Source organism: Bos indicus, chromosome 6 (genome assembly GCF_029378745.1).
Source record: "Bos indicus isolate NIAB-ARS_2022 breed Sahiwal x Tharparkar chromosome 6, NIAB-ARS_B.indTharparkar_mat_pri_1.0, whole genome shotgun sequence".
NCBI lineage: Eukaryota > Metazoa > Chordata > Mammalia > Artiodactyla > Bovidae > Bos > Bos indicus.
Window position 1 is genome coordinate 115,892,477 of NC_091765.1, and position 11,205 is coordinate 115,903,681.

Sequence of the window (11,205 nt, forward strand, 5' to 3'; positions counted from 1 at the left end):
CACCTGATGACAGCAGCTGTTCATGGGCCTCCCAGACGGGACACAGACTCCCGAGGGATGAAAGGCACCAGCCCAGCAGCACGCAGGGAACAGCACTGTGCCAGAGGGAACAGCCAGTGCAGAAGCCCAGAGGCCAACATGTGGGTGGGGAAGAGCCATCTGAGATGTAGGTGGGGTCCAGCCAGGTGGGCCTGCTGAGCCAGGCCGAGGCCTCATCCCAGCTCACGGGAGCCTGAGAGCTGTCATCAAGCAGGGCCCAGGCTGGCTGCGTGTGGAGAGTGGGCACAGCACAACAGCGAAGCTGTCCCGGCCAGGGGAGCTGCTGGTAGGCTGGGCAGAGGAAAGGGGGCTCAGGCTCTGTAGTAACCACAGTGACAGCTGGCAGGGCCTGCCCCCTGCCAGAGGCCGGCCAGCTCATGGGACCCCTTGGTGGGCAGAGGCAGGGCTGAGGGAAAAGAAAGAAGAGGATGATTCTGGATGGGGGCGGGGGGACCTAGGGAGAGGAGGGGGCAGCCAGGCGGGGTGGGGTTTCTGTCACAGACACATGAGCCCAAGAGGCCCAAGGGACGCCAGGCGGCCTGCACGCAGGCAGCTGGACACGGCGCCTGAAGATGTAAAAATAACCACGAGAGTCATGGGCACCCGGAGGCGTTTACGGCCCGGGGCTGAGCGCCTGGGAGGGCGGCCGGGAAGCCGCAGGCCCCCGGGCCTCATGGGGGTGGGGGCCGGCAGGGAGGACGGAACCGGCAGGGGAGACGAGGCGGACGCCCACCCACGGGGACACGGCCGGAGCAGCGCTGTGGGGCTCAGTGCTCATTGGTCGTGGTGACCTTGGGCTGTGCCTTCCGCAGAGCTGCTGGGCAACAGCCCCAGGGGCCGCCCAAGGGCTGGGGCTGGGGGCTGCTGACCAGGCCTGCCTGCCGGGGCCCCGGGCCACCTGACCCACCGGCCTCCTGACACACAGGCCCAGGCCTGCTGCTAATCCAATTCAGGGGGAGAGTGCCCCACCGTGTGTGTGTGTGCAGGATGCCACGGGGCTTCGCGGGGCACCAGGGGGCTTCACAGGGCTCCAGGGGGCTTTGCGGGGATCCAGGGGGCTTCGCGGGGCATCAGGGGGCTTCGCGGGGCATCAGGGGGCTTCGCGGGGCACCAGGGGGCTTCGTGGGGCATCAGGGGCCTTGGTGGGGCACCGGGGGGGTTTTGTGGGGCTCCAGGGAGCTTTGCGGGGCACCAGGGAGCTTCGCGGGGCACCAGGGGCTTCGTGGGGCTCCAGGGGGCTTCGTGGGGCTCCGGGGGGCTTCGTGGGGCTCCGGGGGCTTCGCAGGCTCAGCACACAGGCGGCAGCAGGAGCAGTCAGGGCCCTGGGCCCCTGCAAACCCGCTGCCCATCCACCCTCTGCAGGGACTACCCTGCAAGCCCAGTGAGGACTCATTCTCATCATGCAATTGGTCAGAGCAACAGCCAGACCTGACCCAGGGTGCTCTGACTCCTGGTTGGACCCAGGGGCTGCAGGAAGCCTGGCCCTCCGTGTCAAGGGTCCACGGGGACCAGAGGGCTGGTCTCCACCCTCAGCCTGCGCTTGGGGGCTGGCCCAACCCCAGGACTAAGATAGGACACCCATTTCTGGGGGACATGGCCGATCTCAGGCCAGAAGGTGGGACCAGAGCAGGATCCTCCTGGGCGTCACCACCTGAGAGTCCTCTCGTCTTCAAACATGCCCGCCTCAGTGGGGCTGCCACTGCATGGGGTGGGACAGAGGCTGGTGGTATGGAGACTTAGGGGGCACGTGCCCCGAGGACCCCGTTCCTGGGTTTGTCTGCAGGACCCAGGTGTTGCTGAGAGCAGCTGGGCTCCCAGCCTGTGTCCCCTGGCAGGCCCTAGCCCCAGCATCACCTGTGAGGCTGTCAGGGTCCCTGCCCTCCAGGAACTCAGCACCAGGAGGGAGCGTAGACGGCAGGGGGAGCACTAGACCAGCCCTCCCCAGGACAGGAGTGGCGTGGACTGCCTGCTGGCCAAAGGGCAGAGCACATGGGGTCAGGGGAGGGGTCAGGAGACCACACCCACTCATCCAGGGCCAGAGCCCTTGGGTCACCAGGTCTCAGCCTGCTGTCTACAAGGCTCTGCCAGCTCCAGGACTCAGGGTCCCTCCTGCCGGCTTTTCTGGGCAGAATAATGCGGCCCCAGCAGCGCACACGGGAGTCCCTGAAGCAGGGCCCTCGGAGCCGGTGCCCAGGGAGCTGCCCTGGCTGCTCGCGACCCTCTGCACGCCTCGCCCATGGGTGGGCCGCCCTCCAGAGCTCAACCATGGGAGAGACCATCTCCCACCATCCTGAGCCTTGACCCAGGGAGGCGCAGAGAGAGGCTGCCCAGGGTCAGCTGGGGTGGGCCACACCACCCTCCTCTCATGGGGGCTTGGCCCGGGGAAAGGACCCGGACAGGAATTCTCAGGCCAGGACAGAGGTGGGGACCCCCGAGGGCAGTTCTCACTGAAGCTTCAGTAAAGCCCGTCCCCTCTTCCCGTAGTCGTTCCCCTCCCTCTGATTCCCTAAACTTTATTACGAGCATAAGTGGTCTTGGCTAAAACAAAGCGCAAGCAGCAAAGCAGGGGCCAAGTGGAGAGGGGCCCTCTGTGCCCTCCGCCTGCCCAGAGCCTCCAACACCCCCTACTGCTCCCCTTGGGCCCACCTGGCAGGGAAACGATTTCTAAAAGCAAGAGCCCTGGGGTCTTCACGAAGAGTAGGCAGGGTGGCCCCTCCTCCCGTCCCCAGGCTCCCCTCTGCTGCAGCTGGGATCTGGGGAGTCTCCGCGGTGAGACTCCCACATGCAAGGGCCTGCCCCCCACTCAGGTCCACCGAGGGAGCCGGTCTTCAGGATAAGGGGGACCAGGCAGCTGCACCCCTCACAGCCAGGCCCCCAGCAAGCCGGAGAGGGGCTGGCTCACCGGCTAAGGGCCAGGGAGGAGAGACGGGAGTGGGGACAGATCCTCGGGCCGAATGGGGGACCACAGTGGGGGTCCCGAGACTCTGAGGACCAGGACGTGGGGTGCAGGGCTCAGGACGGACAGCAACCCAGAGGGGCCACGTGGACCGTCCTCCCGCCCAGTCCTCCCGCCCAGTCCCCTCCAGCCCAGTCCCCTCCCGCCCAGTCCTCTCCCGCCCAGTCCCCGGGCAAGGTCCTGCCTGGAGTGCCTAACCCTCTTCTCTGGGGACGTCCCCTCCAGCTCCACCACCCTAGCACCCTGGAGAGGCGGCTCTTCCTTCCCCTAAGGCCCGTGGCATGCTCCCCTCCCATGGGGCTGCGTGTGCGCGACCACCACAAGTCCACTCACAGACTCTAAGTCTGCGGTGGTGAGGAGCTGCTGCCAGAGGGCCCGGTATACAGGCGTGCCTGCTGGGGCCGGCCAGGGCACAGCCCTCACCCAGCTCTCTAGGATACGGACATGACACCCACCACCAGGGGCTGCACGTCACCACCCGCCCCAGCAAGAGCGACGAGGCCTGCCCGGGGCTGTGCTCGGGTGGGTCACCTTCCCCAGAGGCCCGCACAGGCCCTAGCTCATCAGCCTCCCCGCAAGCAGCCCCCGCCCCGGGCCCCAGCCGGCCCCTGCCCCCTCCACCAACACCGCCTGTGCCCCACCTCGGCCACCCACAGCCTGGCCAGTGCAAGGATTCCACTGTCTCCCGGCCCCTAGCCCCGCCAGGCCTCCTTGAGCTCCCCGGGACTAGGGTCCCCCAGCACCAGGCACGGGGCTGGGCCTGCAAGACCGGTGAGCTGAGTGAAGGGGGTGCGGGGCTCAGGCCCCCTTGGCGGGGATGCTGAGCTCCAGGCAGGAGGAGCGTGTCCAAGGCCAAACGCAGGCCCTTGCCCCGCAACCGTGCGGCTCCCAGAGCCAGCTCGGCCAACGGATGGAGGAAGGGAGCTCCTTGGGAACTGACAGCACCCCTAGGTGTGCCGGAAGACCGACAGCCTCGCACGTGTGAGGCAGCGTGCACGCACACCCCCAGCAGCCCACACAGACCCCCGGGGACCTGGGCTGGCTCCAGGGCACCTGTCTCCGGGAACAGCTGCAGCCACCCGGCTCAGAGCCTCCGGGTCGCCGCCGCTCGCTGAGGACTGAGGCTGGAGATGCCCAGCTCCACGTGCCCTCCTCCCAGGGGGCGCACTGGCCCTGCAGGGGTTCCCAGGACACATCCCCAGGGGAGGCCGCTTTCCCCTTTCTCTGTTCCCACCTGGGTGGTCCAGCCTCAGCTCCACCTGGGCAAGATGGGGGGGGGGGGGCGGTGGCGGCGCCTGGGGTCAACATGGCCCTGAAACCCCATCTGGATTTGGGGCCAGTGACACAGCTCAGTCCCCACTGGGCCGGGACTTTCTGGGATGCTCCCTGGGGCGCGATGGGGGAGGGGGCCAGAACAGGCTCCTGCCCTTTCAGCCCTCCCGTCTCCACGGCTCCCCCAACCCCCCCAGGTCCCTCTGAGGTACTGTCAGCCCTCCTGCCAAGGGGGGTCGGCCCAGGGATCTGGGGTCTGAGACGACTTCGGGGCTCCGGGCCGAGTCGGGGCGCCAAGAGGGTCCCCGCAGGCCGAGGCCGGGGCGCTCTCCGGTTACAGCCCTCGCCCCGGGGCGCCCGCTGCCGGCTATTTCGGGCGAGCTGGCCGGCGCTCCGGGCCTGCCGGGCGCACGCAGGAGGCCGCCGGCGGCCGATCGCGCGCGCGGGGCCCCCGACCCCGCGCCGGCACCCCGCGCCCGCTCACCTGCCACCGGCGAAGGCTTGCGCAGCACCAGCCACCTAGTCTTCCACTGCGGGGACAGAGAGAGCGTGAGCCGCCGCCCGCGCCCGCCCCGCCCCGCGCCCGCCGCGGCCCCGACCTTCTTGCCGTCCCGCAGCTTGACCTGGCCCTCCACCAGCGCCGCCTCGGTCATCTTCTGTCATGGTTCCCGCGCCCCGCCGCGCCTCTCCCCGCCGCCCCGCGGGCCGCCCAGCCCAGGGTCACTTTCAAAATAGCTCCGCGAGCGCCGTGCGCCGGCCGGCGGGGCGGCGGGCGGGGCGGCGCGCGCGGCGGGCGGGGCCGAGGTGCCAGCCCGCCGGTCCTGCCCCACCCGCGCCCCGCCTGGGCGATGCGCCCCCGCGGCACCTGGGGCCACCTGAGCGCCCTGCCCTCCGGGACCGCGCGCTGCGGAAACTCGGACCCTGGGGCTCCGGCCTGCTCACCCCAGTGGGGTGGGCGGGGGAGGGGGCCCCGCTTCCTTCCGAAAGCACAGGCAACGACCACCGGAAGAGGCATCCGCCCTGGGTGGGTCCCGGTTTGCAAGTGTGCCTTCCTCTAAGCTGGCTCACCCTCGCGCACCTGTCCTTCCCACCACCTCTGAGCTGTCACCGGACACCACGGACCTCTGGCCAGGACGTCGCCTCACTCCCCAACCCAGCTCTCCTGCCTGCTCCCTGCTCCCTTCCAACCCCTCAGACCACCCCTGCTCCATAGGCAGGAGGATGGGGGGGGGGGCCTTCCTGTCCCCTGGCAGCAAGGACCCCAGTGTGGACTGCTGCCGGGGGTTAGGGGGCCAGTGCCCCAGTTTGAGTCGTCCCGGGCCTGCACGCGCTGCCACTGGCTGCTGGGGGGGTGGTCCGTCCCTCCAGGCTGCTCCGTAAAAGCCCATGAGAGAGCCCCCATTGCAGCGGGGGAGCTCTGAGCCTCGGGTTTCCCGTCCTTCCACCCACAGCCCCTGCTCAGCCGCCCAAGTTCTTTGGGAACCCAGGTGAGTCCACATCTCAGATGTCAGCCCCCGTTTCTGAGGCGACCTCCAACACTCACGCCTTTAGGAGTGTCGACGAGGCCCCCGGGGCCAGTGGCAAAGACAGGCCGGCGCTCTGAAAAGCAAAGAGAAGCAGTGCGCCCCAGCCGGCGTCCCACCCTGAGGCGGCTGAGGATCTGGCCGGGAGGAGGGGGAAAGGCTCTGCGGTGTCCTGTTACCCTGAAATCCGCACGGGTAGGAACGCGGGTGCGTGTCGTCATCCCGTCCAGGTCTTGCCTCTCACGGAGAAGGATCTAACACTCAGAACCACAGGCACCTCCAGGACTGACCTCCATTGGCTAAGCCCTGAGCAGGGCATGGGGTCATGTGGGCAGGAAGACCGCTGGGCTGGGGTCCCAGCTCAGCAACCACCATGCTGGGCACAGAGAGGGCCAAGTCTGTCCTCTCTGTGCACCCCTGTCCCCGTTGTCCCTGGGAATCTGAGAAGGCAGGGCCCTGGGGGGGGGGGGCGGCAATGAGCTCAGTTCGAATGTCCTGGGAATGCATGCCCAGGGTGCGATGCAGAGCAGGGTCACCCCAGGCCCAGGAGGCGCCTCGCTCTCCCGTCCTCCAGGGGCACCGCCTCTGCAGGGCGGCTGCCCGCTCATCCCAGGCCCCCCAGCCGCTGGCCCAGGACGGCCAGCAGCGAGCCAGGCGGCGCTGGGGGGCTGTGGCCACCAGCACATCTGCCACCCCAGGCGCCTGGCACATGCTCATCCCCACGGGGAGGGGCAGTGCCCTGCCGCATTCCGCAGCACTGGCCCAGACCCAGGCTCCTGCCACGCCCAGCAGCTGCACCTGCTCCCACATGGGCCCCAGAAAACGCGGGCTGCTGTGGGGACAGACGGCTGCCCATCGCCCCCCCCCCGCTGCAACGCTGGCGACTGAGAGGCAGGCCCAACTTCCAGCCTCGCTCTGGACCTGGGGTGGGGGGATCCTGGCCTCTCATTCCTAAGCTCTTGCTGTGGACCAAATGCATGTGTCCCCACCCCCCAAATTCATGTTGAAGGCCAACCCCCAAGGGGATGGTATGAAGAAGTAGGGTTTGGGGGGTGATAAGGTCATGAGAGTGGATCCCCAGGACTGGATTAGCATCCTCGTAAGAAGACGTGATCTTTCTCCGTACCCACTCTGAGGACACAGCCAGAGGCAGCCATCTGCACGCCCGGAAGAGGGCCCCCACCCCAGACCCCAACCAGGCTGGCACCCTGATCTCTGACTTCCGGCCTCAGCAACTGTTAAGAACCGCATCTGTTGTTTCAGCCTCGCAGTCTACAGTATTTCTGTCATAGCTGCCTAAGCAGACTCAGACAGTTCCTTCAGCCATGGCAGCCAGAGTCGCTGGTGGCAAGAGGCAGAAGCCGACTCTGGTCACTGAAGCGGGAAGGAATCTGTGGGAAGATCGTTAGGCCTCAGGTGGAACCCAGGGCAGGCGGGGATCAGCAGGACCTGCAGGAGGCCGGGGGCACAGCCACGCTCCAGAGACCTGACGCCACTGCAGCTCTGCACCACTGCCCGGGCAGACTCCAAAGCCACGGGCCACGGCTGCTGCCTTCCAAGAAGCCCACCGCCATCACGGGTCAGAGCTGGCTGATCACACAGCCGCGGGCGCTGCTGCTGGACGTCACCGCCAAGGACACTGCCACCACGGCCAGACCCTGTGGCCACAGGGCACGGTCACCCCATCAGTGGCTCTGCAGCCACGGGACCTGCCGTCTGACGCTGCACCTGACCCTCGACAGCCCAATGAATGTTAACTGTCGCACGACTTCTCTGGCCTGTTTCCTCTTCCAGCCTGACGTTGTGATGATGAGCTCCTGAAGGACAGGGCTGACCTGCTGGCTCGGACAGTCAAGAATCTGCCTGCAGTACAGGAGGCCTGGGTTCGATCCCTGGGTCGGGAAGATCCCCCAGAGAAGGGAATGGCAACCCACTCCAGTATTGTTGCCTGGAGAATCCCATGGACAGGGGAGCCTGGCGGGCTGCAGTTCACTGGCTGGCAGAGTCAGACGCGACTGAGCGACTGAGCACTCACCTGAATGAGAGGATGCGTGTGAGCGTCTTTCAAAATGATCGTGAGTTTTACAAACACGAGAGCGTGCGGGGACCGGGGACAGGCCGCCTTGTCTTGTGTCTCCAGGTGCTCAGTGAGGCTGGAGAAAAACATGCACCAGCTGATTGTGGCAACACTCCACCTGACTCCACCTGAGTGACTCCCTGAGTCACCCCTCTGCAGGTCCCAGCTCCCCCCAGGGAGGTGGGGCCACATGAAGGAGTGGTGGCCAGTGGAGCACGGGCGGGAGTGATGACCACCGCCTCCCAGCCCCACAATCTCCCACACTCCTCATTCACCACGTGGTGAGACAGGGTGTTATAGACCCACCTACGTGCCCGCTAATCCACCTGTTGAGGCCCTAGCCCCAAGGTGACTGTGTTTGGAGCTGGGACCTCTAAGGAGGCAACAAAGGTCAAATGAGGTCATAAGGGCGGGGCCCTGACCCCATAGGACTGTGGCCTTTCAAGTGGAGGGAGAAGCTCGCTCTCTCTCTTTCTGCCTGTGTCTCAGCACGCGCACGGGGCAAGGCCGTGTGAGGACACAGCAGGAAGGCCTGGAGGAGAGTCTCCTCAGAAACCCCCCTCACTGGATCTTGACTTCACCCCCAGAACCAGGAGAAAATCAACGTCTACTGCGTGACTCCCCCACCGGTGGCCGTCTGTTGCAGCAGTCCCAGCAGACGGGTACAGAGAGCACATAAGATTAAAAAGCGCCACAGTGTCTCTGGCCTGCATGCCCCTTGACACGCAACCTCCTTCCACTGAGAGTTGGAGTGTGTCTGTCTACCCCGGCTTTGACGAGTGAGATGCAACGGGAACACTCACACCCACTGTTTCTTTGGAGCCCGGCCTCCACCATGTGAATGGGCCCAAGGTAGCCTGCCAGACGACAAAAGATGTGTGTCCCAGTCACCCTGCCACCCCAGCCAAAAGCCAGTCGGCCCCCAAGGGCAGAACCGCCTAAGACCCACTGATGACCCACATACAACCCGGGCCACGAGAACCACCCTGTGAGCAAAACCAGGGACCAACAGGCCCAGCGTTGTGAGCTGAGCACACGGCTGCCTGTGTCACGAGTTTGGGTGTCATTTGTGACACTCTCGAGAGCCTCTCGGACTGCAAGGAGATCCAACCAGTCCATCCTAAAGGAGATCAGCCCTGGGTGTTCATTGGAAGGACTGATGCTGAAGCTGAAACTCCAGTACTTTGGCCACCTCATGCCAAGAGCTGACTCATTTGAAAAGACCCTGATGCTGGGAAGATTGAGGGCAGGAGGAGAAGGGGACGACAGAGGATGAGATGGTTGGATGGCATCACAGACTCAGTGTACATGAGTTTGAGTAAACTCCAGGAGTTGATGGACAGGGAGGCCTGGCGAGCTTCAGTCTACGGGGTCGCAGAGTCGGACACGACTGAGCGACTGAACTGAACTGAACTGAGCTGTGATGCCAGAGCAGTCTGATACAGAGTGTCTGTGGCAGACTCCAAGCCTTGTGCGACACTGGAAGCTCTGCAGAGAAGGAGCCTGGACCCTGAGTTGCCATGGCCACGGGCACCAGCAAGCGTCCAAGCCGAGCAGGGGTCGGCACACAGCAGGCACGACGAGACAGAGAGGCCCCCCTGCGCGTCCTGTGTGAGACCACAGCACATCAGAGACAAACACTCAAGCGCTGAGCATCACAGGGGAAGTGATGTCAGAAGAACCAGAATTCACAATTCGATTTGTTTTTTGGCCACGTGGCTTGTATGATCTCACTTTCACAACCACGGATGGGACCTGCGCCCCTGCATCAGAAACGCGGAGTCCTAACAGCGGGGCCGCCAGGGACGCCCCACGACTCCATTTAAAGCAGGTTTCTCAACAGTAGGAACGGAAGCCAGGGGAATACCTTCCAAGTGCTGACAGGAAATAGCTAGCAATACATGTGAGATGCGACGCAGAGAGAACAGCACGAACGATGCTCTGTCAATAAATGTGGACATGTAGACAGATAAATTCACCAAAGTGTAGCTTCCTAAACTAGCTCAAGAAGAAACAGAATTCTCAACAAGTCCCAAACTATTAAAAAAATGACTCAGTAGTTAAACATCATCCTGTAAATAAGACACCGGGGGCTTCCCTGGCGGCTGAGCGGTAAAGGCTCCGCCTGCCAGCGCAAGAGACATGGGTTTCATCCCTGATCTGGGAAGATCCCATACGTCACACAGCAACGAAGCCGGGGAACCATGACTACGGAGCCTGTGCTCTAGAGCCCGGGGACCACAGCTAGAGAAGAGCCCACGAAGCAACAAAAACCCAGCAGAGCCAATACAGAAAGAAGAAAGAAAACACTGGGCCAGGGAATCTTGTAGGAGATGCCACCAAACTCTGAGTGAACAGACGACTGGCTTTCTACAGCCCTCCGGTGGACCGGGAAAGAAGGGCAGCGTCTCTTAAACTCGCTCTATGAGGTCTGAGGGTAGCCCTGCAGACAGTCACTCAAACAGTATAAGAAAGGGAAATTACAGGCCACTCTCACTCAGAAACATAAATGCAAAACCCTAAACAAAATAAAAGCAAATTCTGAAAAAGCCGCTACAAAGTCAGCGTGTTGGCCAGGGTTCCAGCTGCTGACATGTTAGGACAATTCAGAGAGGGTCTATTTACAAAGGTGTGGTCTTGGAGGGAACCACCAGCAGTGGTGACTCTGTGTGTGTGTGTGTGTGTGAGTTGCTCGGTTGTGTCCGACTCTTTGCTATCCCATGGACTATAGCCTGCCAGGCTCCTCTGTCCATGGGATTCTCCAGGCAGGAATACTGGAGTGGGTTGCCATTCCTTCCTCCAGGGGGTTTTCCTGACACAGGGATCCAACCCGCGTCTCTTGCATAGCAGGCAGATTCCTCACCGACTGAGCCACCAGGGAAGCCCACCGTGACTGTGTAGCCCTGGGCTGTTAGAGAGACGTGCAACTGCCTCGAGACCTGGGGGTGGGGGTCCCTGAACCACGAAGCGGCGGGATCTACACCTTGGGAGGAGTGTGACCTTCGGGTGAGGGATCCAGGTGTACCCTTTGCTGGGATACAGAGCAAGGCACCGCAGCTGCTGCTGCTGCTAAGTCGCTTCAGTCGTGTCCGACTCTGTGCAACTGCACAGACGGCAGCCCACCAGGCTCCTCCGTCTCTGGGACCCTTCAGGCAAGAACACCAGAGTGAGTTGCCACTTCCTTCTCCAAAAAGCACCACAGACTGGGGCTTTAACCAACAGGAATTGTCTCACCGTCCTGGAGGCCTGAAGTCCAAGATGAGGATATCGGCAGGGCTGGGTCCTTCCTGCCATCGTGAGGACCTGCTCCGGCCTCCGGCCTCGCCTGTGGACGGCCG

General features: G+C 64.0%; 1 protein-coding gene across 3 annotated transcripts in view; it reads right to left on the bottom strand.

Annotated features, from left to right (window-relative positions):
• Window positions 1-5,835, bottom strand: part of DOK7 (docking protein 7) — a 35,002-nt gene extending 29,167 nt beyond the window's left edge. Inside the window, exons 1-2 of one of the 3 annotated variants that reach the window (XM_070791901.1) lie at window positions 5,811-5,835; window positions 4,752-4,797 (exon numbers count right to left, since the gene is read on the bottom strand). Coding sequence is in view for 2 of the 3 variants with exons in the window: in XM_070791899.1 (XP_070648000.1) it covers window positions 4,752-4,797; window positions 4,867-4,920 (100 nt within the window). In the remaining variant the exon portion in view is untranslated. Of the gene's footprint in view, window positions 1-4,751; window positions 4,798-4,866; window positions 5,188-5,810 lie in introns of those variants that run through there. The other 2 variants (XM_070791900.1, XM_070791899.1) reach the window with 2 other exon arrangements.
• Window positions 5,836-11,205: the final 5,370 nt, after the last annotated feature.